Here is a 25632-nt window from a genome sequence, read left to right on the forward strand (position 1 = left end):
GCTATTTTAAATATATATTTTCCGCCAAGTTTAACTATTAATGTGCAAAAGTGCCCAAAATAACAAAATTAGATGTCACAGTTATTGTTCCACCCAAAACTTGCCACCACTGGTAAGAAAGACTGCCACCGGGTCCAAAGGCTGCCACCCTGCAGAGTTTACCGATCTGGCAATGTGAACTTTTTTGGGAGCATTGGGAACAAAATCGGTAACGAAAAATCTTTCCACCCAGTTTTGGCAAATTTCGTAATCTTGAAGATAGAATTTTTGTTAGAATTATGTCGATATTTTGATATTATTTTTAGAATTAAATTTGTAACTTCTCTACGAACTTCATACCTTCATAAAATGTTTTCCTTAATTTTATCTAATTTCGAATTTTAATTTTCATCAAATAATGAGTTCATTTCAAAGTTATTGCATTTTGAAATTTGCATTTACCTTAATTTAAATTTTCCAGTGTGGCCACACGCAACCAATAACGCGTTCTTAATAATACTGATTCAGTATTTCGATAACCGTGAATGTGGAACTAGCTATAAAAGCGCTGGAAAAAAGACAGAATACCAAATCGTTGTATTTACCGGCACTCTGTTAACGAACAGCTATTTTTGAGCGCATTCCAGCTTAAAATGACTGAGATGTTAACATAAATAAATACGTTATTAGAATGGCCGTTAAGATTGAACCGCCAACTGTTAAAAATTTGTAATTATGACCAACTCATATCTTTTTATACCCATTTCGTTAAAATAACTATGAGCTGTTTTCTTAAAGGAAAAATACATTTATTTTGTAGCTATTTTTCTTATGAATAAATGTATAACATTTAGTTACAGATACATTTACAATTGAAAATTGCTCTACTTGGGGAAACGAAAGTACGAATACGTTACGATATAAGAACTAATTAGTTAAGCTAAACATACAATACATGTACAAATACATATACAGAAAATTAAGATATAAAAAAAAAACCAATAAAAAAACAAAAACATATTGAAAGACTGTTATTAAATTAAGCTTACTTAAACATTAGTTTTTCGGTTTGTTTTTCTTGTTTGTTGTTTTTAATATCTTTAAAGTTGTTTGCGGTTCTTGTTGTTGTTGTAGGCTTTACAAATAGATTACATTAAGTTACATTACATTACATACATACATAATAAAAAAAATGTGGATATTATTTTTTAAAACTGGTAACTGATGTCCCGAAATATACATCAAAAATCGATAATAGGCACATACAAAGCAATGACTAAATCAGAGATATCAGATACACGATGCGCGGCACGCATATATCATATTCAGTATATATATATATCTATATAATTATATATAGCATTACATGCCCCACATACATACATACATATGCATATGTACATAGGTAAGTTTTGGTAGGTTAGTTAATTAGTTTAGGTAGGTTTAAATTTTGATTCAATTTCAATGTGTACATAGGTATGCATTATGTATATATAGTATATATAGGGTTATATATATATATATATATATGTATGCAGTGGATCGGTTTGTGTGTGTTTGAGTGCGTGTGTGTATGTGTGTGTGTGTGTGTGTGTGTGTGCATGCAACTTTGCTAAAGTTTCTCGTTTATAACAATTTCTATAAGCAGTACATACAATAATCGTATATATGTATATGTTTATGTATATGTAGCTTTGATTAGATATATGAAATACTACTACATATATCCTAAAGACAGTCTTGTTTCTATGTGCGTGTTTGTGTTGTTCTGTGTGTGTGTTTGTGTAAAATGCAGTTTGTTATTTGTATAATCTGTGGTGTATATAGATATAGATATATATATATATCGTCGTACATATAAAGTTTATCAAGGTTCTTCGCTTTACTTAACTAATGTACATACACTTTGTATAGATCTTCATAGGTTTTTCATTTTTTTTCTCGCTTTTCTTTGTTTTATTTTTCTTCTTTTTTTCTCTTTTGTAAAGTATTTTCTTTTAAACGGAATTCTGTATACATTATATAAATATTTAGTTGGCTATACGCATAAAAGCAATCATTTTATTTATAATTCTTTTTATAACTTTTAAAGTTGATTCGTTTAATTGAGAGTGAGTATGAAGGTTTTTATTGTTTTTTAATTTTTTTTTTTTTTTTGTAAATTAACAGAATTTTTTTTTTTTTTTTTGTTTGATTCGATTGATTGGCTTATGTCTTGGCTTTGTTGTTGGATTTAACTTCGTTTTATTTCAAAATGTTAACTAGTGCTAATCAGTGTATTGTGCATACAGTCCGCTGCAGTTGTTTAGAGACCAAGTCCATTAAACGAATGCGAGGTGGAGGTAAATTAGCGGTTTGAATTAAAGGTTTTTGTTTTTGTTTTCGTATTTAAGTTTTGACTTTTCTTTAGAATCGTTACTTAGTTGATAGCCAACCGTATGCACAAGAAAGAAGTATAAGAAAGTGATTTTGTTGACCAGTGTAATCGTAGTACGTATACATATGTATACATATACTTATATATTGTTGTGTGTGCGTTTCGATTTGGTGTCTTTAGATGATAGTTACCGTTAGAAGTTTGTCGCTTATTTAAAACACATACAACTCTTTTTTTTTTGTTCTTATTTCAATTATTTTTTTTTTTGGCTTCTACAAACACGTTATATTTTGTTAACATAGTTGAGAAAAATTCGTTGTTAATACAGTGAAGAGGATATTTGCTTTTTGAAATGAAAATTGGAAAACATACAATATATATAAAAACAAATAGAAATTCGCGTGCTGGCCGATATCATAACGGTAACTACGTTATCCGATTGGGTATATATAGGTTTTGTTACAAATACATATACAATATACATGCATGTTGAATATATGTGTGTATATATATTTTAATAGCTCTTTTTTTCTGATTGTAATATATTTTTTATATTTTTCAACTACAGATCTCTCGTATATTTTATTTTGTTATTATATGGTATTTAGGTACATTAATATGTGCATGCACATACGCTTTATGCAACCGCATTCTTTAGCTGTACATATTTTCGATATATACGTATATATATATAAATATTTTAGATATATGTAGAAGGAGTAGTGAACGATATTATTACTCAGACCCAGTTAGAATAGTTACAGTGTATTGTAGTTGCTAAGTAAGTTATACACACACAAACAAACACACACACACACACACACATACACATACATACATGTGTGTGGCTGTGTATTGTTTAATTTAGTATATAACCATTGCACTATAAATGTAGTTGGTGTTTTTGTTGCTGCATGAAGATGACTAATAGTTGTTGACCTGGCGTCGTCCTCGTGGCTTTATACGCTCCGATATCTGCCACATCTCCTCCTCGCCCATAAAGTCCTTGAAGTTATCAAAGAAGCCAATAATACGCTCATTGCGTCGAAATGGATAGGCGCTAAAAATGATCCAATTTTGTTATTTAAAAACAAATTCTTTATAAATATTCATAAAATATACTGACCACTTCTTGAAACGTTTCATATTGACAATAATGTTGTATTGTTGCCAGCGTTTGGAGAAGTTAATGACGCCCTTGGACATATAGTCCTGATTGCCCACATGCACAAAGGTCAAATCCTGTAAAACCAGACCGCTGCAAGCATAGCGAATTTTTTTATTTATTATTAATAAAATTTCAAATTTCAAACGATTTCTTTGGACTTACATGTAGGGTATACAGGGCGGATTCGTTTCGGCCAACGCCTGACGATAGGCACGAAAACTGGAACTCGAATCGATAAGCGCACAAAATGAACGCACCTCTTCCGCAATACCCTTTTGCCATTCCAATCTGCAAGGCATAGAAAATATCATTTATTTATTTTTCTGCATTCGTCACATTACAAGTTTTCATAATTCTCTGTAGAATTTGGACCAACATTAATGCAACAAATAAGGCACAAAAGCTAGAAAACTAATATTTAGAAAAATGTTGTTGAAAAATTCATATTTTATTAAGAACCACCCATTTTTAATAACACAATATAAATAGATTTTATAATTTTTTTCTTCCGCATTCCTTGCATTCCTTGTTTTCATAAATCCTTAAAATACTTTTGAAAAATAATACTAAAAATACCAAAGTTATGGAAAAAGAAATTAGAAATGCGAAACTACGAAACAATATAAATTAAAAAATTTAAATTCGGAACAATAAAATAAAATAAAATATTTATATTTGAATAGATAATTCAATCTTTTTCGAAAAAATCAAGTCAACTTTTGCTAATATCAATGAACTAAATAAATTTATCCTAATTGTTGAACTCTGAATTTCACTCTTAATTAATTAATTATATTTATTTGTAGCATTTTTTATATATTTATTGATCTTTTTACTTGTAATTCCGTTGGCATGATCCTTACCTGCGTATGGGGCCCGAATCCAGCGCTGAAAGCAGCGCCAAATACGAATTATAATTGTTCATTTTGCGTAAGTGTTTCATGATTTTAATAAATTTGTTGACATGCTTTTCACGCTCCTTGGCATCCTGTAGCCGCAATATTTTGGAGCGTGCCCAGTAGGACATTTTGTTAAAGTGCTCGGTGAACTTGTTGAGATTGGGGGATTTCTCCTCGCACTGATCTTTGGCAAATAATAATACTTCGGGTATCTCGATTTTCTGAAACAGCTCCGCATCCAACAGCGTCATCTGCTCGGCTATCTCCAATGACTTTAAGTCCAACAAACTGAGCTGATTGCTATTGGCGCTGCCGCCGCCGCCACCGCCGCCAATCTGATCGCGATCCAGCACAAAGGCATAACTCCTTTGATCCTTGTAGAGTGTCACCTTCTCCACAAATTTGTTGCGCAACAATTTGGCCAAATACAGCTGGCCGGAACAGACCAGCTGATAGACAAACTCCACTAACAAACTGAGCAGTTGACTTGTCAGATCTGTTGAGCTGTTTCAATGAAAATGTTTGCAATTAATATAAATTTCAAATTTGATTGAAAGCAAACTAAAAAGCTATCGATAACTCTAGGCAACAGAACACAAATTAAACGAACCAAACACACTTTTTTTTTGATAGATTTGGGGCCACAAATGACGAAAAACATTTTTTTTTCTAGATTTTTTTTAAAAATCTGGCTTTTATTTCTTATTTTTTTTTTACTTTTCTTTACTTTTTCTAAAAGCTAATGAATATATCTATATCATTCATACACATTCTTAGATTTAAGCCAGTAGTATTAGAGCTATCAATTTTTGAATTAGGAAAATTATGATTTTTCGCTTGTTCTTTTTTTTTTTTTTTTTTTTTTTTAGCATTTTTTTACATTAATATTCAAGGAAAAGTCCAAAAAAATTAATTAAATTTTCGTTTATATTTTATTTACATTGCTGTATTAATTACGCGGTGTTTATTAGCATATAAGCAAAGAAACTAGTTTCACGCAAAGATTGATTTTTGACTGATCGGTGCCATGGCAGCTATATGTTATAGTGGTCTGATTCTAACCAAATTTGGACAGGTTGTATAGGATGATACGAGATTCATAATTTGTAAGTTTGGTACAGATAACTTAAAAAAGAAAGTTTTTTATGCTAAAAGTTGCTTATCGGAAAATAAAAAAAAAAACGTAGCAAATTTCGTACAACTGTAGCAAATTATCGATAGATGTAGCATGTAGATTTGAAAAGTGAGTTGGCAACACTTACGTCAGATCGTTGACAACGCGCACCAGGAGCGAGAAGGTCTCCTTGGCAGCCTTCTGCTTCTGATCGTGCACCTGGCAGAAGAAGTATGTATATCGATGGGTCAGCTTCTCGATCACATCGATCGGCTGAATGAAGGTGCGAAAGGTGGTGATGAAGGCCTCGCTGAATGCTGCACGAACGAAATGAACAACAACAGATGATTTTGGGTTTAGCTTACGCTTATGAACTCTGGGCAATGTGAGTGAACTATGATTATGATTATGATTATGATTGTGATTATGTTTGTGATTGGAATGCTTGTGATTATGACGATGCCTACCATTATCAGCGACCTTCTGGACGCGACTGGCGTGCACGATCAGCGCATCAATGTAACCGCCTTTTACTTCCGGCCCATCCTCGTCCTTCTTCTTGAGTATTAGGTATGGCGTAATATCGATCTCCTCAAGCATATTTGGCAATTGATTATCGACATCTTCCTCCTCCTCCTCTTCCTCTTCCATCATCTCCTCTTCCTCGAGCTCCAGTTCGCTTGCTATGGGTTGCTTAATCTCCTCATCGTCCAACACTTTGGGTGTACTAATGGGCGTGGCCGCACGCTCGGCACCGCAACCGGAACCGGAACCAGAGCCAACCGCCAACGTCTCGCTGGGCAACTGATGCGAGTGGCAATAGAACGTATGTCCGCCCGCAGTGCTCACATTCTCATTGCTGTCCACCACAGCCATTGCCAATGCCAATGCTCCAGACTCATCTGTCGCTCCCTGCACATCGTTGAGCTCCTCGCTGACCGTCGTCATCCGACTGTCCCTCTGCAATGGATCACCGAGCGTTGGTTTCGGACTCGCCGGCGGTGTGGTGATGACCGCTGTCGGCACCGTCGTCGACGTCGACGTGGACGTCGTTGTCGAAGGTTTGCGCTGCTTGTAGTTCTTCGGCGGCAGCGCTGGTGGCGTCTCCAGCTCCGGCGACAGATCTTTGCTAACCGGCATGATGCTGTAACCGAAAAAAAATGGGACAATTAGTTGAATAACCGAATAGAATTCTTGTTTTAATCATGGATCGAAGCTAAAATTGGATTAAAGAAATAAATAGAAAGAAAATTCGATTTCTATATTTCCTTTGTATTATTCAAATGTGCGAAAATCTTCTTTTTATAATAAGTTGGAGTCATTTTTTTAATTTTATTTAAAATTAAAGTAAAAAAACATTAAAATTTGTATTTATGTGTTTCAAAATATCATTAATTATTGTTTTAAAACTCAAAATAACTTTTATTTCGTTCTTTTTATTTTAAAATCAGAAATAAATATTGACATCTGTGAAAATCTTTTATTTTTAATTTTCATAAGTCGAAGTCATATTGAATTTTTATTTAAAATTTAAAAATATTCATATTTAAATTTAATATTTATTAAATTTAATGTTGCGGAATAACACTTATTTTTATAATATTTTTTTTAATAATTTATTTTTAAATAGCTGTTATTTAGAAACTTGTAGTTTAAAATAAATAATTCGTCTTATTCTTACATTTTCATATGATTTAAATTATTTTACATTTTTTAGCTTAAAATATAGGTATGATTGAGCCGATTGCTTTTAAAAAATATATAAATATTTGAATAAAATCGATGGGAATTGCATCACTTACTTCATGGTTTGACTGTGTGATATGTTCCGACTGATGTTGTAGGTGTGCATCGTATGACGATGCTGCTCAACGGAGTGCGAGTTGGCCGAACAGATCTCCATGTAGGCCAAGACTGTGATAAAAAGAAAGAAAATTGTTGAAATACACCTGTCGAACAGAGCAAAATCTACAATGCAATCATTAACTGTGAAAGCGCGTTTCATTTTGCTTCCATCTGGAGATGGGAGTGTTATTAACCGAATATTCTCCAAAATTTTGTAGGTTTGCAACCTTGCTTATGACTTAACTATCTTAAAATTGATAAACCATTTTCAATCGCGTTCACAACAAACATCAAAAACAATCAAAACGCAACGCAACACAAATAAAAAGATAAAAAGGATCTTAAGGTCCTTTTGGGCACAATTTTTGGGGTTAACAAAACGAAAGCTCAAAACGCACAAACAACTAACGCGTATAAAACCAAAGAGGATCTATAATACTATATATAAAAGGGCCAAATTTCAAGCTGTAACACAACAACAAATAGCGTTAGGAGCTTGGGGTTTAAATTCTGCATATCCTTTCCATTGGAGTTGTTAAATGCGGAAGGTTTTACAGTGAAACGCGTTCCAAATGCTTAGAAATTTGTTTAAAATTTTTAAGTGCATTTGAATTGAATTTTTATTTAAATTTCTTACTGTTTCAAATGATTTCAGAAATTAAAATATTTTATATACATTAAAAGACTATAAAAATTCAATATATTCCAAACTCTTCTTAGATTCTTTGGAAATGGAAGATTTAAATATAAAAAATGTATATATTGAATACTGTTCTGTACACTGAAATATGACAAAATTGTTCCATGCTTTGTTTCACGTTTCCAAAACGTTCCAATGGCAATGGAACACTTGTTCTTTTGTTAGTCCAAATAAAAATGATATGCACAAAGTTTCGAAAACTGAACAAAGCGTTATCAGAGGGTAAAAGCACTTTCTTAATCATTTCTTTGCGAATTGAAAGAAAGAACGAAACAAGAAACAAACAAAAAATAAAACGCAGAAAGAGTGAGAAAGATTGTGGAAGAGGAAGAGATCAGCTGACTTACCCGAAAAGGCGACACTCTGAAACACTAGATGTTGATTGGAACGATAATTTAGATGGGTTAGAGTTTTGCGTACAACAATTTGGCAAAGGTTTTGATTTTCATTATCATTATCATTTTCATTTTCATTTTGTTTCTGTTTCTGTTTATGTTTTTGTTTGTGGCTTTGCGTTTGTTTTTGTTCATGTTCAATTTTACGAGTGCTACAAGAAATAAAACTTTTGCTACAAATTCATAACTGCGTCCAATCAAAATACAAAAATAACAAAAATATATATGCATATATTTTAAATATATAGATGATTTTTAATATTGCTGTTCCTGATTGTTGTGGTTGTTGTTGTTGTTGTGTTGTACTTGTTGTTCATGTTGCTGCTGTTACGTTGTTGCTGTTGCTCTTGTTGTTGCTGTTCGTCTAGGATTTTGCCTAATGTTTGTTTTTGTTATTATTGTGCAGAGGCGTGGACAAAGGGGAGTCGGGAGGGGCATTGTTGTGTCTACGAACTTTCGATTGTTTTTTTTTTGAGTGTCCTTCGTATTATTGTTGTAAATGTTGGCGAAACAACAAAACGCAAAAGAAAAACACAAAAGTTGATGATTTTTGAACACGTCTTAAACTACAGTTAGTCAAGAAAGTGTTGTGACAAAATCAAAAAATTACACATATCTTGTAAAAAATAACAATTTTTTTTATGTATTTTTATTTCTTATTTGATTGTTCTTATCTGTGGTTCTCTTCGGACAAGTATTAAAAAATATATTGAATTTAACTATTTTTAAAACAAATATTTTTATGAATTTTTATATTGTCAAAACACTTTCTTAACTAACTGTATGTCATCTGTGTGTGTGTGTGTGTGTGTGTGTGTACCCTGTACAGTAATATTTTAACGCAGTGTTAGCAGCTTAATTTATTTAATTTTTGATCTGGACTATTTTAAAATGTTTAAAAACTTGCTTAACTAAATATATACATTAAAATCACCAACAAATTATTTTTTTAGTGCAATTAAGCTTAGTTTTTTTTAAAGTTAATTTTAGTTATTAATTTAATTTATTTAATTTATTTTTTACATTTTAATATCTTTTCATTTTTGTTTTTTTTTATTTTGTAATTGTCTAAACTCTGGCAGCACTGATTTGGCGCTTAAGGTTTGACACACACACACACACTCTTATGCACATTCCTACCCCCACCTCGCCGACCACCTCACACATAAGCAAACACTTTGTCCACTCACCGCTTGGCATTGCCTGCGGCGCCACCTAGCGGTCAGTTTGTGTTTTACATGCATTTATGTTACACACACACACACACACATACAATGAAACACACACATGTATACACCAATGCATGGATTTTACAACAAAATTATACAAAAAAAAGAAGAAAGAAAAAAACACGAAAAAAAATACAAAAAAAGAAGAAGAAAGAATAGAACTGTAAATAAATGTGCGCATTGGGCGATCGCACTTACTGTGCTTCTTCTTGATGGGCAACGGCGGCGGTTTGTCCAAATGCCGATCGAAGGCGCTGCTGCAACTGCTCGGCAATTGGGCGCTCCGCGGCGGCTCTATGAGACTGTGATGCTTGGCATGCCACTGATGCAGCTGCGTCGACGACGAGTGAAGCTGGTGATGATGCGGCGACAATTGACGCAGCTCCGGCAGCTCACTGCAACGAAAAGAGGCAGCAACAATAGGTTAAAGAATGAACGGTTCAAATACAACTATAAAATTAGAAGACAGGTTGAATAGGAGAAACTATACGAATTAAATGGAATTAATATTGCTTCAATCGGGAACACGACAACAACAGCAATAAATTAAGAAAATTTAGAAATAAGAAATAAGTTTGTGAAAGTATTTTATTATTATTATTTGTAAGCTCGCTTGACGTTCACAGCTGGGCGTTTGAGTGCTTGTGCGTCTCTCTGGCGTCACTTTGCAAAACATGCTTAAGTATTCAGAGCTTTCGAAATTGGTTTTACAATTAACTTTCCGGCAGGTTTAAGTTGGAAAAGGAAAAATGACTTGGAAACGTACGGAAACGGAATAAATTAAAAGTTTAATTATTCCATTTTGTTGCAATTAACCATTAATCTGAAAAGCCAAACAGAAATAGAACTGTCTAAAAAATTGAATCAAACTGGGAACTCTATATTCAAGATTAAGATAGTACTATATACCATACAGTATTTTTTTTTTTAAGAGTATTTACTAGTGATGTACAAATATATCGAAATATTGACAACTAGATTTTCGCGGAAGCGATACTTCAACTCGATGATTTCTTTGACAATCTATCGAGTTGATTAAATCGATTTCCAAAAACAAAATCAGCAACTTACTAGGGATTGTTAATCATAGTTAATTGGTAGAATTAAGTTTGGTCGATAAATTTTTGATGAACCAACATAATTTGAATAAAGCATGAAAGCAATGCAAGAAAAATAAGATTTGTAATAAAAGCACGCGTGTATTTTATGCTTACAATTGTGTTTTCGAGTTAAGAAAATTGTTTATTTAAGAAAATTTGATATTTTCAACTCGATCTACTATTTTCGATAGATCGACAACTCGATACTTATATGTGGCGATTTTCTATTTCGATATAAAACTCGATCTTAAATTTGGATTTACATCACTAGTATTTACAGTATTGAAAACCCTTTAATAGTAATTAAAAACGTTTCAGACTAAAGAGGGTTCGGAAAAAGGCAAGAATTAAATTGGGAATCAATTTGTAAAGACTTGTGACACCTACAAATTGCTATCATCTGGTTCATCCAATGCATCAAAGTGCGACGTTGCCGTTAAACGTTGTTGTGTCTTTGGTGGCAACGCCGGAGCCAATTCCGGCGATGAGCAATTGCTGCCAAGCGTTTGTTGTAAAGCGGTTGTCATCGATGTCGATGTCGATGCCGACGTCAATTGTTCGCTGCTAATGCCCGTTGTTGTTGCAGTTGCAGTTGCAGTTGTTGTTGCTGTTGCAGTGGCAATTGCTGTTGTGCTGCTGCTGCTGGTGCTGCCATTGCTGCTGTTGCTGTTGCTGGTGATGTGACGCTGTGTGGAGGATTGTGTTTGGCTTATTTGCTGATACTCGCTGCTGCTGTTGCTTCGACTCGTCGTTGTCGTCTCGCTGATGCCGAAGGCAATCTCTGAATTGCTGCTCGACGATTTTGTGGACGATTGCACGCTGTGCTCCGAGGATCGTTTCGAAACGCTCTGCGTCGAGGTACGAAAGGACATCATCGATACGAAACCTGTGAGCGAAAAACCATCCAAAACAATTAGTTTCAGTCGATTACTAAACATATAAACAATAAACAATAAGCAACAATTTTACAGAACAAAAAGCTAAATACATAAAATTATACAAATAACTAAAAACAAATTCAGCAGCGAGTAGAAGCGGGGAAATGGGAACTATGGAGGAAGTACGCAAACGCAAACAACATGTATCAAAGCATATAGATATAGACAGTAGTTTTATACAATAGACTGGTTGCAAATTGATTTGATTAATTAGTTAAAATTCAATTTATAACTCAAATAAATTTCTTTCTTTAAGCTTTTAAAGTTTTTTTTTATGTTTGTTACCCTATAATTATTAAATTAACGTGAACTGAATATATCTCTTAAAAGTCTCTTAAAGTGTTAATTTTATTTGTTGTTAATTTGTTTTTAAATTGATAACATTTCTTTTGATATGTAAATAAATCGTGAGATTTTCAGAATTTAATTGGATTTGTAAATAAATTGTTATACACAATTTTCCACTTCACTGTACTCTATGGATTTTTACCTAAGGATAACCAGTCTAAGGTACACGGAAATAAAGGAAAGTAGCATTAGGATAGTGATAGAAATAAGTGTAGAAATAGAAACAGAAATAGAAGAAATGTGCCTTGAATACCCGATTCATTTGAATGACGATTGCTGGTTAATGCTGCGGCCGCTTTGCGCAGTTCCGTATTGGCCTCAGAGCCGGAGCCAGAGCCAGAGACAGAGGTTGGGCCAAGGCCAAGGCCAAGACCAATGCCCGTAGCCAGCAGAGGCTGCGTTGCATTTGCGCTGGACGTGGCTGCCTCCTGTGTGGCAGCGACAGCAGATGCAGCGACTGCCTCAGCCTGCGTTTCTGCTGATCACAAATTGTGGCACATTCAAAGTTGAGAATAGTTGTATATTGAGCTGACTGTTAGTTCATTTTTGGTTACTCACTGTAGCTGATCATCTTGTCCATATCGTCGTCCAAATGCTGCTGATGGTGTAATTGTCTCGTTGGCGGCTTCGGTAATTGTTCCTCCTCCTCGCGCGAGTGATTTAGCGCCGAATCGAATGAGCATTGACTGTTCTCGTCCGGCGAACGTGAGCGAACCGAAAGACTGTAAGTAACGAGTGAATGAGTAAGCAATTGAGCGAGTGGAAATATGGAGTATAAATTAGCGAGTGGATTGAAGAGTAAATCAGCTAGTAAGTGATTATAGCGATTAGTTAGTTGAGCAAATTAATCAAATTGCGTGTAATTGGCGAGTGAACTGGACTAGTAAATAAATGAGCGAATAAATATTTGGACGAATTGATAATTGGGTGAATAAATATATGAGCGAGTGCATTAAATATTTAAAGAAGGAATAAATAAGAGAGAGAGAGAGAGAGAGAATCAGCGAGTTAATGAGTATATCGAGTAAACAAACAAGTGGACGAGTAAGTAAATTAAATAGTAAGCGAGTAAGTGGTTATAGCGAATAAGCATACAAATTGAGTGTAGCGAGTAAGCAAATCAGCGAGAAAAAAAGAGACTGTAAGTAACGAGTGGATGAGTAAGTAATTGAGCGAGTGGAAATATGGAGTGTGAATGAGCGAGTGGATTGGAGAGTAAATTAGCTAGTAAGTGATTATAGCGAGTTGTTAGTTGAGCAAATTACTCAAATTGAGTGTAACTAGCGAGTAAATGTTTAAAGGAGTAATAAATTGGGCGAGTAATTTACTAAGCAAGTTAATATTTAGACGAGTAAGTAATTGAGCGAGTGAATGAATAACCGAGTGCATTAGTTTAGTTACTTTAAGAAGGAATAAGTGATAGTGGCAAATAGCAAGTAAACAAAATAGTTGATGAGTTTGTAAGTTAAACAGTAAACAAATGGGGCGAGTAAGTAGATATAGCGAGTAAGTCTACAAAATGAGTATAGCGAGTAAGCAAATCAGCGAGTATCCATATGTCGAGTAAATGAGTAGAACGAGAATTTAATTATGTAATGAAATGAGTTAGCGTGTGACCGAATCAACGAGTGCTCCGTTGAGCGATCAACTAACCGATCTACGCAATAGTTAATCAGCGAGAAATTCGAACTGCAATCCAGATCCGAGTTGATGCTGATGTTGTGCGACTGAGCATACGGCAACGGGCTGTTCGCCTGCGACGAGTGGTTGGTGGTGTTGCTATTGTTGTTGCCGGACGATGCACCGCTTGTGGCACTCATTAGCTGCGACTGCGGCTGACTGCGACGCTTTGGCGGCAACGGTGGCGGATTGCTTGCCCGATTGGGCAACGGCGGCTTTGGCGGCGGGCTCGTGTCACGCAATATGCTCTCCGTGCTGTGGGAGCCACGCATGGGATTCACATTGCTCTGCTCGAGAATGTCACGCTCCTTGGGCGTCAGGGCAATATCGGGCAGCGATGTACGTTGCGCCACCGCCGCCGCTGCAGCATCCAATGGCGCTCGCATGCCGCCAGCGTTGCCCGCGGCGGTGGCAACAGCAACGGCGCCCATTATGTCAGCGGCGGCTCCAATGCCGCCCAAGCCGGCGCCGCTATAGCGGAAAGTGCACTGATCCTGCTCCTTGAGCTTACCCTGCGCCAGTGTGACAAGATTCTGCAAAGAAATCAAGAATTAGAAGTCGATTAAAAGTGAAAAAAAAAATTGTTAAGAAATTAATACATTTAAATGCAGAATGAATTTAGAGCCCAACCCATGATTAAAATGACATTCTGTTTGAAAATCGGTTCACTTTTGACAAAGTTATGGAAGTTTAAAGTTGGTCAGACTTTGGATCTGGCAACTTTACAAGTCAAGATTTTTGTCCTGTTTGACATGATTTTTTACAAAAAAAAGAAAGGTCTCAGAATCAAGTTTAAAATGTTGTTTTATACTAATTACGATATAAGGAGTTGATTAAAAGTGAAAACTTGAGATTTAAAATTTTAATTTTTCAAAATTTCAAAGGGGGGACCCTATGGTATTAAAATCTAAGCCCATATCTAGAGGAAAATATTTTTTTTAACAAATTTAATAAAATTTAAATGCAGAATAAATTTAGAGGCCAAACCATGATCAAAATGACATTCCGCTTGAAAATCGCTTCACATTTGACAAAGTTACGGAAGTTTGAGGTTGGTCAGACTTTGGATCTAGCAACTTTACATGTCAAAATTTGTGTCCAGTTTGACATGATTTTTTACAAGAAAATGAAAGGTCTTAGAATCAAGTTTAAAGTGTTGTTTTATACTAATTACGATATAAGGAGTCGATTAAAAGTGAAAACTTAAGATTTAAAAATTTCAATTTTCAAAATTTCAAAGGGGGGACCCTATGGTATTAAAATCTAAGCCCATATCTAGAGGAAAATATTTTTTTTAACAAATTTAATAAAATTTGAATGCAGAATAAATTAAAATGCCGAACCTTGTTCAAAATGACATTCTGTTTGAAAATCGGTTCACTTTTGACAAAGTTATGGAAGTTTGAAGTTGGTCAGACTTTGGATCTAGCAACTTTACAAGTCAAGATTTTTGTCCTGTTTGACACGATTTTTTACAAAAAAATGAAAGGTCTCAGAATCAAGTTTAAAGTGTTGTTTTATACTAATTACGATATAAGGAGTTGATTAAATGTGAAAACTTAAGATTTAAAATTTTCAATTTTCAAAATTTCAAAGGGGGGACCCTATGGTATTAAAATCTAAGCCCATATCTAGAGGGAAATATTTTTTTAACAAATTTAATAAAATTTGAATGCAGAATAAATTTAAATGCCGAACCTTGTTCAAAATGACATTCTGTTTGAAAATCGGTTCACTTTTGACAAAGTTATGGAAGTTTGAAGTTGGTCAGACTTTGGATCTGGCAACTTTACATGTCAAAATTTGTGTCCAGTTTGACATGATTTTTTACAAGAAAATGAAAGGTCTTAGAATCAAGTTTAAAGTGTTGTTTTATACTAATTACGATATAAGGAGTTGATTAAATGTGAAAACTTAAGATTTAAAATTTTCAATTTTCAAAATTTCAAAGGGGGGACCCTATGGTATTAAAATCTAAGCCCATATCTAGAGGGAAATATTTTTTTAACAAATTTAATAAAATTTGAATGCAGAATAAATTTAAATGCCGAACCATGATCAAAATGACATTTCGTTTGAAAATCGGATTACTTTTGACTAAGTTATGGAAGTTTGAAGTTGGTCAGACTTTGGATCTAGCAACTTTACATGTCAAAATTTGTGTCCAGTTTGACATGATTTTTTACAAAAAAATGAAAGGTCTCAGAATCAAGTTTAAAGTGTTGTTTTATACTAATTACGATATAAGGAGTTGATTAAAAGTGATAACTTGAGATTTAAGATTTTCAATTTTCAAAATTCCAAAGGGGGGAGTCTTTGCTCTAAAATCTAAATCTACACAGTTAAACCTTGCTATTTGTAAATTTTGACTTTGAATCAAATTTGTTTTTAATTTTGAAATTTAAACTATTGTTAATTTAAATAATAAATATTAATATTTTGAAAGGGATTTTGTGGTAGATCAACTTACGCGCACTGCATCCTCGAGCAGATCGATGACCTCGCGCACATTCTCGTTGCTGAGTGAGGCGCATTCGCCGCTCTTCTCGCTGAGCATGACCTCGTCGCAGAGTTTGATGAGTTTGCCCAGGGATTGGTACACCTGTTGTGTGGCCGAGCTCATGATGGCACTATTTTCGTTCAGTGTATAAGACTGAATGACTGTAAAGGGAAACAGGAAGGAAGAGATAAGGTTTTTAAATCCAGGTTATTAGATTCGCAAAGCTCAAAAATGAACTTTCTTCAAATCTTAAGAATTTGATTTTAAAAATAAGAGTAAATAGATTCAAATTTACCGGAATACATGCTGGCAATGGTCTCCAGTATGACGGTACCATTGCCAGGCAGAACCTCCAGCTTCTTTTTGAGTATAACATCACGGAAGTGTTTCAATGCATTTGAAATATCCTTGACATGCGTCTCCAGTGTTTGTGTGGAACGTTGCACTTCCTCGGTGGTGGGCGGTGGCTTTGAAGCATGCTTATTGCGCGGACTATGCGGCGAATGGGAGCGACCCAGTGTGTTGTTTGTGGTGCGCATCAGTGAGATCTTCTCAATTAGATCGTCCTTAAACGAACGCGCCCGACGCGCCAATTTCGTTCCCTTCAGACTATTCTTATGCCCCGATGAGCCGGCACTTGGTGGTGCTGGCGGTACACCCGACCCACCTCCCCCTCTATGCGCCGCCGGCGTTGTTGTTGTTGTTGTTGTTGTATACTGCTGCTGCTGCTGCTGCGGCGGTGGCGGCGTTGATGCTGCACTGGCCGAGTGTCCTGTGTAGGTGGCGCTATTAATGCTGTTGTTGCTGCTGCTGCTGCAACCACCGACAACACCGCCCCCGGAGCAATTGCTGGGCGTGGATGGAGAACTGATGCTGCCGTCTAGAAAAATATAAAAAATACATTTTATATTATTATAATATATTATTATGATTACTAAATTAAAATAATAAAGTCTTTAATTATATGAAATTTTAATAAAAAGCTATCTTACAAAAACCCAAATTAGTTCTAAATTTGTAATAAAATTTATTATTTTATTTTATATTTTTATTATTTATTTTATTTTTCTTTTTTAAAATATTTAGTTTTGATTAAATTTCTTTAATATTATCAACTTGAAGTTAAGTTTGCATTAAAAATGAATGTTTATTAAATATTTAAATTGAAAATCATGCTGCTTCGCATGACTAAACAAATAGGCAAATGAGTTCTATCTCAGACTAAATGAATCATTTTGCTTATGATTCACTTACATTCATGCAGTGAGTTTGATTATGTGAGCGTATATCGAAATTGAAAAATTCGATTTGGGTTAAGAAACTCATTTAATTTATGGTAAGAGATTGATATTTAATCGATTGTTTATCGATATAAGGAAAGAAGCCGATTTTAATATCGTTTACAGTTGAAAAAAAATGTTTTTTTGATCGATTCGCTAACTCAATAATCGATGCTAAGTTTGTCCATATTCAAATTATTCACACAATAATATTATGACAATATTCATGTAGTTCAATACATTTTAAAGCTCATAGCTAATTTTTAAATAATTCCAATTTATAAATAATCAAACTAATAACATTTTCAGATCAATTCGCAAAGCTTGCAATTACTTAAATCGTAGCGAATATATATCGAAAAGTTCAGTTATTTTTTTATATTTGCAACCTGACTTTCGCTGTGGCCGATAATGAATATATAAATATATTTACATATAGCTTCGTGTATATGAACTTGTCGGATATATATTTATATATACACAGAGGCCTTCACGTGTCGTGTTTTTTATTCACAAAAGTAAAAAATTCGCATTCACGATAGGAGGAGATGGCGATTTTTGATGTTGTGTTGTTTATTCAACGCTTGTTTTTAATCGTCAATAAAACGATGGAAAGACGAAAATAACAAGTTGAAAGAAATGGTGAAAAGACAAAGCAGCTCTGAGAATGACTATTATTCGAATACCCTAGAAATTATCGAAATGGACAATTCCCAATTATAAAAGATCAAACAGCAAAACAATTGTTAAGAAAACTAAGTTCTTTCAGTTAATTCGAATTTATTGATAGCTGATAGATAAAAATTGTTAACCACAATTTTAATAGCAGCTAACTAGATTATTAGTTATATTATAGGCATTATTATAATATATTCTTAGTAAGTAATCAATTTAAATTATTTTTAAAAGTGTTTACAGCTTGATACAATAAAAGTACACTTAAAATTAAGTGCATTTTAACTAATAGATAAACTATATACTCTGGATAGTAAAAAAATTGTTGATCACAGCTTATTTTTAGTGCATAATAAACTTAAAAAGCGTGTTAACAGATTTAGACAGTTACAAAATACCCTAGTTATCAAGGTGGATTGACTGGTAGATTCCCATATGCCACTCTCTTCATTATCAATAAGCTTTTAATGTCGATTCCGATCATTAACGATCGCAGCCAACTTGTTTTACAGCTTATTTTAATTCGAATACAATTTTTTTTTAGGTTGATCGTTCAGTAGATACTCTGTAAACTGAGTCTATTTTCATTAATTTTGTCTTTTGACAGCTTAAAAAATAGTTTTTGCTAACAAATGACATTTGCTGTGTTATATGATCATTTAATGTAGGGTATTTTTCATGTGCTGCTGCTGCTGCTGTTGTTGCTGTTGATTTGCATGATGAACGATGGCAAACGAGGTAAATGGCAAGCGGTAAACGATCCATAGCCACCCACTAAATACAATAAAAAAAAAAAAAAAAAACCAACCCAACTTAATGAAATCGTATTGAATTAAATTGGGGATTGGGATGTTGTAGCTTGTTGCACATATTGTAATTGTAGCTTTCACTTACAGCGCACCACATTCTTGACCAGCACACACGGCGGTGTCAATGATGTGCATATGGGTGTTGTTTGTGGTGTTGTTGTTGTTGCTGTTGATAATGCTAAACGTGGCAATTTTTTATATTTGCGACGCCTGTGGAATTTGATGTCATGCAGCGTATGTTTATTATTGTTGTTGTTGTTGTTGCTGGTATTATTATTGTTATCTCGCATTGACCACACTGATCGTTGCTGTTGCTGTTGTTGCTGTGGCAGCGGCAGCTGTTGCTCATCTGGCAGTTGCAATTGTTGTTGCTGCTTCACGTTGTACGAATAGAAACGCCAACGTTCCGCGAGCGCGCAATCGCTTAAGAAAGATTCATCAAATTGCGGCATCTTCTTCTTCTTCTACTACTACTGTTACTTCTTCTTCTTATTTTACGATTGCATAATAAAAACAACAAGTCGCATAATAATAGCACACATAACTGTCGCGTATTTTTCAGTAATTTAAAGCCGCAACTCAAGCTAAAGTTGTGAGCGAGCTGGCGAAACACATTTGTATCTTGTATCTTTTTTTTTTGCCCTCCTTGTATCTATTATCTTTTAGCACATGTTCAAGAGCAGCAACAATTGTCACTGCTATTAAATAAATCACAAATTATTATATTTAGACACAACAACAACACACAGAAAAAAAAACAATAAAAATACACGCGACAAGAGACGCTGGCAGCAACTGTTGCTGTTGCTGCTGTCGTCAGCGTTGTCGTCTGGAAAGCGCACTGAACTATGAAAATCCGCAAACGGCAAAACGGCAATCGCCAGTTGCCAGCAGCAGCAGCGGCAACAGCAACAGCAGCAGCAGCAGCCAGTCGCCAGGTCCGCTAACCAGCCATTAAACAACAACAATAACAACAACTACCCCTGCAACAACAACAACAACGAGTCGCTAAGAGCAACGTATAACAGCGCATCAAATGGCACTCGCTGCCAGCAACTCTCGACTTGCTTGCCAGCAACCAACAACCAACAACAAAAATTACAAGATAGAAAATATACATATTTGCGACATGCCGAATAATTGATACCCTGATCAAATGATAGCAGAAAATATAACAATATTTAAAATTAACAGAACACTGTAGATTTTTAAAGCAAAATTTATTAAAATCAAATGACATTAAATAAAAAAGAAGAAAACAATAACATTTATTTAATTCAATAATATAGTTAGAAAAATATTATCAAAAGTTTAAATGAAGAGAACGCTGAGAATTAAAAAAAAAAATTTGTTTAAAAAATAACAGAAATATTTTTTTTTATTTACAAGAGACATTAATATAAATATACTATTTATAAGTTTTGTCGAGATAACTCAGGAAAAACAACAAACAAACAAACCACAACATATACAAAATATAATTAATTACTTAAACTGAGAATTGGGTTTAAATATCTCAAGAAAACACATTTTTTTTTTAAGTAATGTATTATTTTTCAGCGATTGGCAGCTTTATAATATAATAATCGGATTTTCAAAAAATTGGATGAGTATAAATAAAAAAATTTCATACAAGTATACAAGCTGTGAGTTTATAAGAGTAACCTTAAGAAACAACAAAGCATTTTAAACTAAGTAAGAATTTTCGACCGATCGTTTCTATATATACTATAAGATTTAACACTGTTAACCGGCTGAATCCGATATATGTACTTTCTGCAGCTCGTCATCTTGATCAAAAATATACTACTTATAAATAGAGTCTGTAAATTCAGCCTCGCCTTTTTTAGTGCGTCACACAATTGGTGACAAATTTATAATACCCTAAGCAAGAGCATAACAAGCGACACCAATGTCCACCAACAACATTCACTGATAGATAGCTACGCTCTCTCTCTCTCTCTCTCTCTCTCTCTCTCACTGTCTCTCTTTATCGCTCTTTCCTTCTCCCAGCTGCTCTCTGTTATCATTTTGATAGTAAACTCTCCTCCAATATTGAACTTTTTTCATTTCTTTCTTATTGTTTTATTTTTTTTTTTTGGGTGTTTGTCTGGCCCTGGGGCCTCTCTGTTGGCGGGTTTTTCTCCAATTTGCAAGTGGCTCACGATCGTGACTTGCCTTGAAATGTATTTATTTTTTAACTGTGTTTTTTTTTCTTTGCTTTTTTTGGGAAGCTGAAGTGGAAGGCGGCGCCACTTCCAGCCTATGGGTTGGACTCCCCTACCCTATCCATCTATGTAATACAACCTCTAAATATGTCTGACAATCGTTGAAATTATTGAAAATATGAAATTAAGTGTACATTTATCAAATATAGATAGAGTAAAGGGGGGAGTGGAAAGCGTCTGAAAGTGTTGCATCGTATTTACTTAAAAATCGTGCATAACCGAAAAATAACAAAAATTTTGACGATGCAATCAATAAAAACAATAACAACTTACGCTCCCGGAATTATCATATTTTTTTGGAAGTTAAAAAAAAAAACGAATGATCTTAATCTTACAGAAAATCATAATGATAATGAAAATTATGCTGAGAATGATGATTAATATAATGTTGATAACGATGAGATAAATTATATATATATAAAAATTATACTATAATGAGAATCAAGAAAATACAAACAATAAAAATTTTAATGAATATGACACTGATATTGGAATGATAATGCTTATGCTAAAAAGCGTATTATAAATATAGACAGTGAAAATAATTATAGTAATGACAATGATACTGATAAGAATGATAATTATAGAAATGATAATAAGACATATTTATAGAAAATAATATTTTGAATGGCATTGATAACGTTTATAGTAACATTTATATTGTATATAATTCCTTTTCCATCAAATCTTTAAGAAACAGTTTTAGTTAAAATATAACTATTAATTATTTATATAACTATTAAGGAATTCAAGAGCATTTTAAGTTAATAAAAATAACTTGTTTATAATATCAACTTGTAACCCAAGCAATTTAAATTGTCTTAAAATATTAATAAATAATAAATTGAAAAATTATCAGCATACACAAAGTGTATAAACAAATAAGTCCATAACAAAAAAAAAAAAAAAACAACTTATCTACTTCCTAAAATGCTCGATTTCAATTGGTTGACAATTATAATTCATGTTCTGCTAAATCAACAAGAACAAAAAAAACTCGAGCCCGGTTCAGATAACGTTAAATTTGATTTTGGCAATCGAGTGGGAAGTGTGAAGAGGGGGGAAAGGAAGGCGATAGAAGCTAGCAACCAGAACCAGTTGGCATCATTTTGCAATTGGAAATTGGATCAGCGACGATCGACGATCGACGTTCGACGAGCGGTTGGACCAGTCGAATAAACAGGTGAGATTATGATTCTAGTTTTTTTGGGGCGACAAAACAATTTGGCACACCCGGCAACAACAACAACAACAGCAACACCAAGAAATATGAAGATGGGATTGTCTCGTCTGATCATAATGCTCATTATTGTCATCGTAATGATGTTAGAGTCTATGCAAAACTCTTAAGTTGACCAATATTTGCCAAATAGCCTCCAGTTTTTTTTTTTGAAGTGGACAACTTCAAGTCGACCGACTGACCGACCAGTTTCAATATTGCTCAACCAGTTTAGATGAGCACCACAAAGAGAGACACAGGCAGAGACCGAGAGAGAGAGAGAGAGAGAGAGACCATTAGAGAACGCAACGATCGCGAAATGCAAAATAAAAACAAAACGAAAACCGTTCAATGGGAGAGAGAAAGAGATTTCTCAACTCAATGCGGCGACAGCTGTGGAATTTTTGGAATGTGTTACGTCCATGTGCATGTACACAAGTGTGTGTTGCATGTGTGTGTGTGTGTGTGTGTATAAGTATTATGTGTTATGCTTTCTAACTGCAAACATCGCGATCCGCGTTCAGCAATCAACAATCAACGTTGCTTTCGACCAAAGCCCCAAACTATGTAAAACAGTAATGAAATAAAATAAAAATATACAAAAAAAACAACACACACACACATACAAAAATATGCAGTAGCAGTGCTGCTGATTGGGTGTGCTTGACTAGGCGTTACCCTGTAGCAGGCATATGCTTTATGACAAATATTTTGCAGCGAAACATGTCTAAATATAAATATTTATTTAATTATTGCGACTGTTCCGCATTGCAATTTCGCTTGAATTCCGCTGAAATGTGAGAGGCAAGCATTTTTTTTCTCTTTTTTAGCAAGAAAGTAATTTATGCCCTCGCCTTGTTATTGTTTTAGGTAATTTTTAAATGTTTATAAATATGGAATTTATTTATTATTATGAAACTGATTCAAAGTGGGTAATTGGAATCGAAACGTATAGCATAACAATAAAATGAGTGTTTCTCTTTGTTTTGAGTCGTTTTTATATAGTCGAGGAAACAATTGTAATAGCGAAGATCCAAAAATAATAAAAATATTAGTAAATTTTAACTAACTTTTTCACAAGTTCTTGATGATTTTATTTGAAAGACAACCTTAGATCTCATGCTTTGTAACTTTACTCACTTTAAGTGAATTTGATTTGAAAAAGAAATTCAGAGTACGTATGCTATATCAGATGGAAAGCCTCAAAGTATGCTATAAATTTCATTTTTTAAAAAATCATACTAAAATATAAAAAAATAATAATGCAAATGTAAATAAAAATAAAATAATAATAATTGCTGGATTAAATGTGATATTAGACTGGAAATGATCAAATAGCTATAGATCTATAGATTTACAGGTATATTTTAAATATAATGTTATTTTTAACTCTTCCTGCCTAGAAATAAAAAACTAAATAAGATTCTTCTCATATGCAAATTGCAATGCTATTAATTAATTTTTTAATTTTTAATTTTTTTTTTGTTAAATGAACGAATTTGTTGGAATATTTTTTTATCGCGTTAGCAACTTTTGTAAATCTATTGAATCAAAGAGAATTGCAATTTGCATATTTACTATAAATTAAAAAATAAATTAGTTTTACTCTGGAAGAGTCTTTAGCAGACAGAAGACCGCCATAAACTCCCGCTGTAGTTTGGCTTACGAGGTACAAAAAAAAAAAGTAAATAAAAGAAAAAGACAACTAAATAAACTACAAACATGACATAATCTGTGTTGTATTGCTGTTGTTGACGACGCGACAACGCCAAAAACAGCACGACAAACAAATCGTTAAATTTGTCATAAACAAAAAACTGCAGAAAAACAAAAAGAAACGCTGTTCGCGCAAAAATACAAACTAAGCAATGAGAAAAAAAAAAGAAATAATAATAATAAGAAGAAACAACTTTGACTTGGTCGACACAGTTCAATGATCATGGCACGTTCTCATGCTCTCCACACACGGATACACACATACATATATATATATATATAAGTTGTAGGCATGCATAGGGAACATGCTGTACAGGGCTGATTTGACCCTGTTCTCTTGCCATGCATACATGTGGCATGACGTCATCGCAGGTGCGGTCATCATGCAAGCATTCAATGAAATCAATTGGTAAGCAACCTCCTCCCAACATCCCACTCCTCTCCCTTTGTCTCTGTCCTCTGTGGCAGCCCCCTTCAACCCCCAACAAGACTACACTCACACAATAGAATTGTTTGTGCATTCATTATAGAATATCATGGAATTTAGTTGAATTGTAAATTCGTATTCATAATGTTTGATGAGTGTAATTGAAGAGAGCTCTGCTTACAGTTTATTCGCTTATACGCTTATTCGATTACACGATTACTCGATTAGTCATGCAACAAAAATTGTATTGGCCTATTCAGCTCTTAACTATTTAAACAATTCTAATTCTATATTTATTTACACTACACTCACTTTCACTTAAATCACTTGCACTTTTTACTATTCAGTTTACTCAATTTGTTGTTGTTTTTTTTTTTTTGTGAATACATTTTGCAAATAGTCGTAAATGTGAATGAATTTGAATTTGACTGGTGCGTTGTGTTTGCCGGTCGACGGTTAGATAACTTTTGAACAGAGCACGCCTCATAATTAATAATGCGCTATATAGGCAACAAAATAGCAACAAAAATTGCCAAATGAGAAAACAACAAGGAGAGGACCAACTAGAAGAACAAGAAGAAGCAAAAGTAATAGGGAAAACACACACAAAAAATAAAAGGAGAAGAACTCAGAACTCACAATGCGTCGCTAACGAAAACGAAAATGAAACTCTCGTAACATGAGGCATGAAAAATACTGAGAACCTACAAAGTACATACAAAAAAAAAAAAACAAAGAGAGGCCTACAGGAATTGTTTATGTGTGTGTGTGTGTGTGTGTGTGTGTGTGTGTGTGTGTGTGTGTGTGTGTGTGTGTGTGTGTGTGTGTGTGTGTGTGTGTGTGTGTGTGTGTGTGTGTGTGTGTGTGTGTGTGTGTGTGTGTGTGTGTGTGTGTGTGTGTGTGTGTGTGTGTGTGTGTGTGTGTGTGTGTGTGTGTGTGTGTGTGTGTGTGTGTGTTGACGGGTTGTACGTCACCCACACAAACAACAACAACTACGATGATGATG

General features: G+C 34.0%; 2 protein-coding genes across 7 annotated transcripts in view; both read right to left on the reverse strand.

The window, feature by feature from the left end:
• Positions 1-766: 766 nt before the first annotated feature.
• The window catches only part of LOC117794108 (guanine nucleotide-releasing factor 2), a 33251-nt gene continuing 8385 nt past the window's right edge, over positions 767-25632 (reverse strand). For 2 of the 6 annotated variants that reach the window (XM_034634608.1, XM_034634595.1), the window contains exons 2-14: positions 16568-17152; positions 16243-16433; positions 13746-14305; positions 12651-12814; positions 12346-12570; positions 11194-11692; positions 9905-10101; positions 7340-7451; positions 5686-6681; positions 4388-4927; positions 3687-3812; positions 3483-3614; positions 767-3416 (exon numbers count right to left, since the gene is read on the reverse strand). In XM_034634608.1, the coding sequence (XP_034490499.1) occupies positions 3281-3416; positions 3483-3614; positions 3687-3812; positions 4388-4927; positions 5686-6681; positions 7340-7451; positions 9905-10101; positions 11194-11692; positions 12346-12570; positions 12651-12814; positions 13746-14305; positions 16243-16433; positions 16568-17152 (4463 nt within the window). In that variant the 3' untranslated portion in view covers positions 767-3280. The remainder of the gene's footprint in view (positions 3417-3482; positions 3615-3686; positions 3813-4387; positions 4928-5685; positions 6682-7339; positions 7452-9904; positions 10102-11193; positions 11693-12345; positions 12571-12650; positions 12815-13745; positions 14306-16242; positions 16434-16567; positions 17153-25632) is intronic. The other 4 variants (XM_034634617.1, XM_034634602.1, XM_034634633.1 and 1 more) reach the window with 4 other exon arrangements.
• Positions 18843-20254, reverse strand: LOC117794144 (guanine nucleotide-releasing factor 2-like). Its single transcript, XM_034634644.1, has 2 exons — positions 19122-20254; positions 18843-19001 (listed from the first exon to the last, which is right to left on the reverse strand). Exons 1-2 carry the CDS (start codon positions 19486-19488, stop codon positions 18904-18906), a joined length of 465 nt encoding a protein of 154 aa, XP_034490535.1. The 5' UTR covers positions 19489-20254; the 3' UTR covers positions 18843-18903.

Source organism: Drosophila innubila, chromosome X (assembly GCF_004354385.1).
Source record: "Drosophila innubila isolate TH190305 chromosome X, UK_Dinn_1.0, whole genome shotgun sequence".
Taxonomy (NCBI): domain Eukaryota; kingdom Metazoa; phylum Arthropoda; class Insecta; order Diptera; family Drosophilidae; genus Drosophila; species Drosophila innubila.

Excerpts from the sequence above, each read along its gene's own strand:
- LOC117794144 (XM_034634644.1), bottom strand. The coding sequence starts at position 19,488 with ATGCCGCAATTTGATGAATCTTTCTTAAGCGATTGCGCGCTCGCGGAA. Across the intron at positions 19,002-19,121 it reads GGTCAAGAATGTGGTGCGCT|TGGGTGGCTATGGATCGTTT; the intron begins GTAAGTGAAAGC and ends TATTGTATTTAG.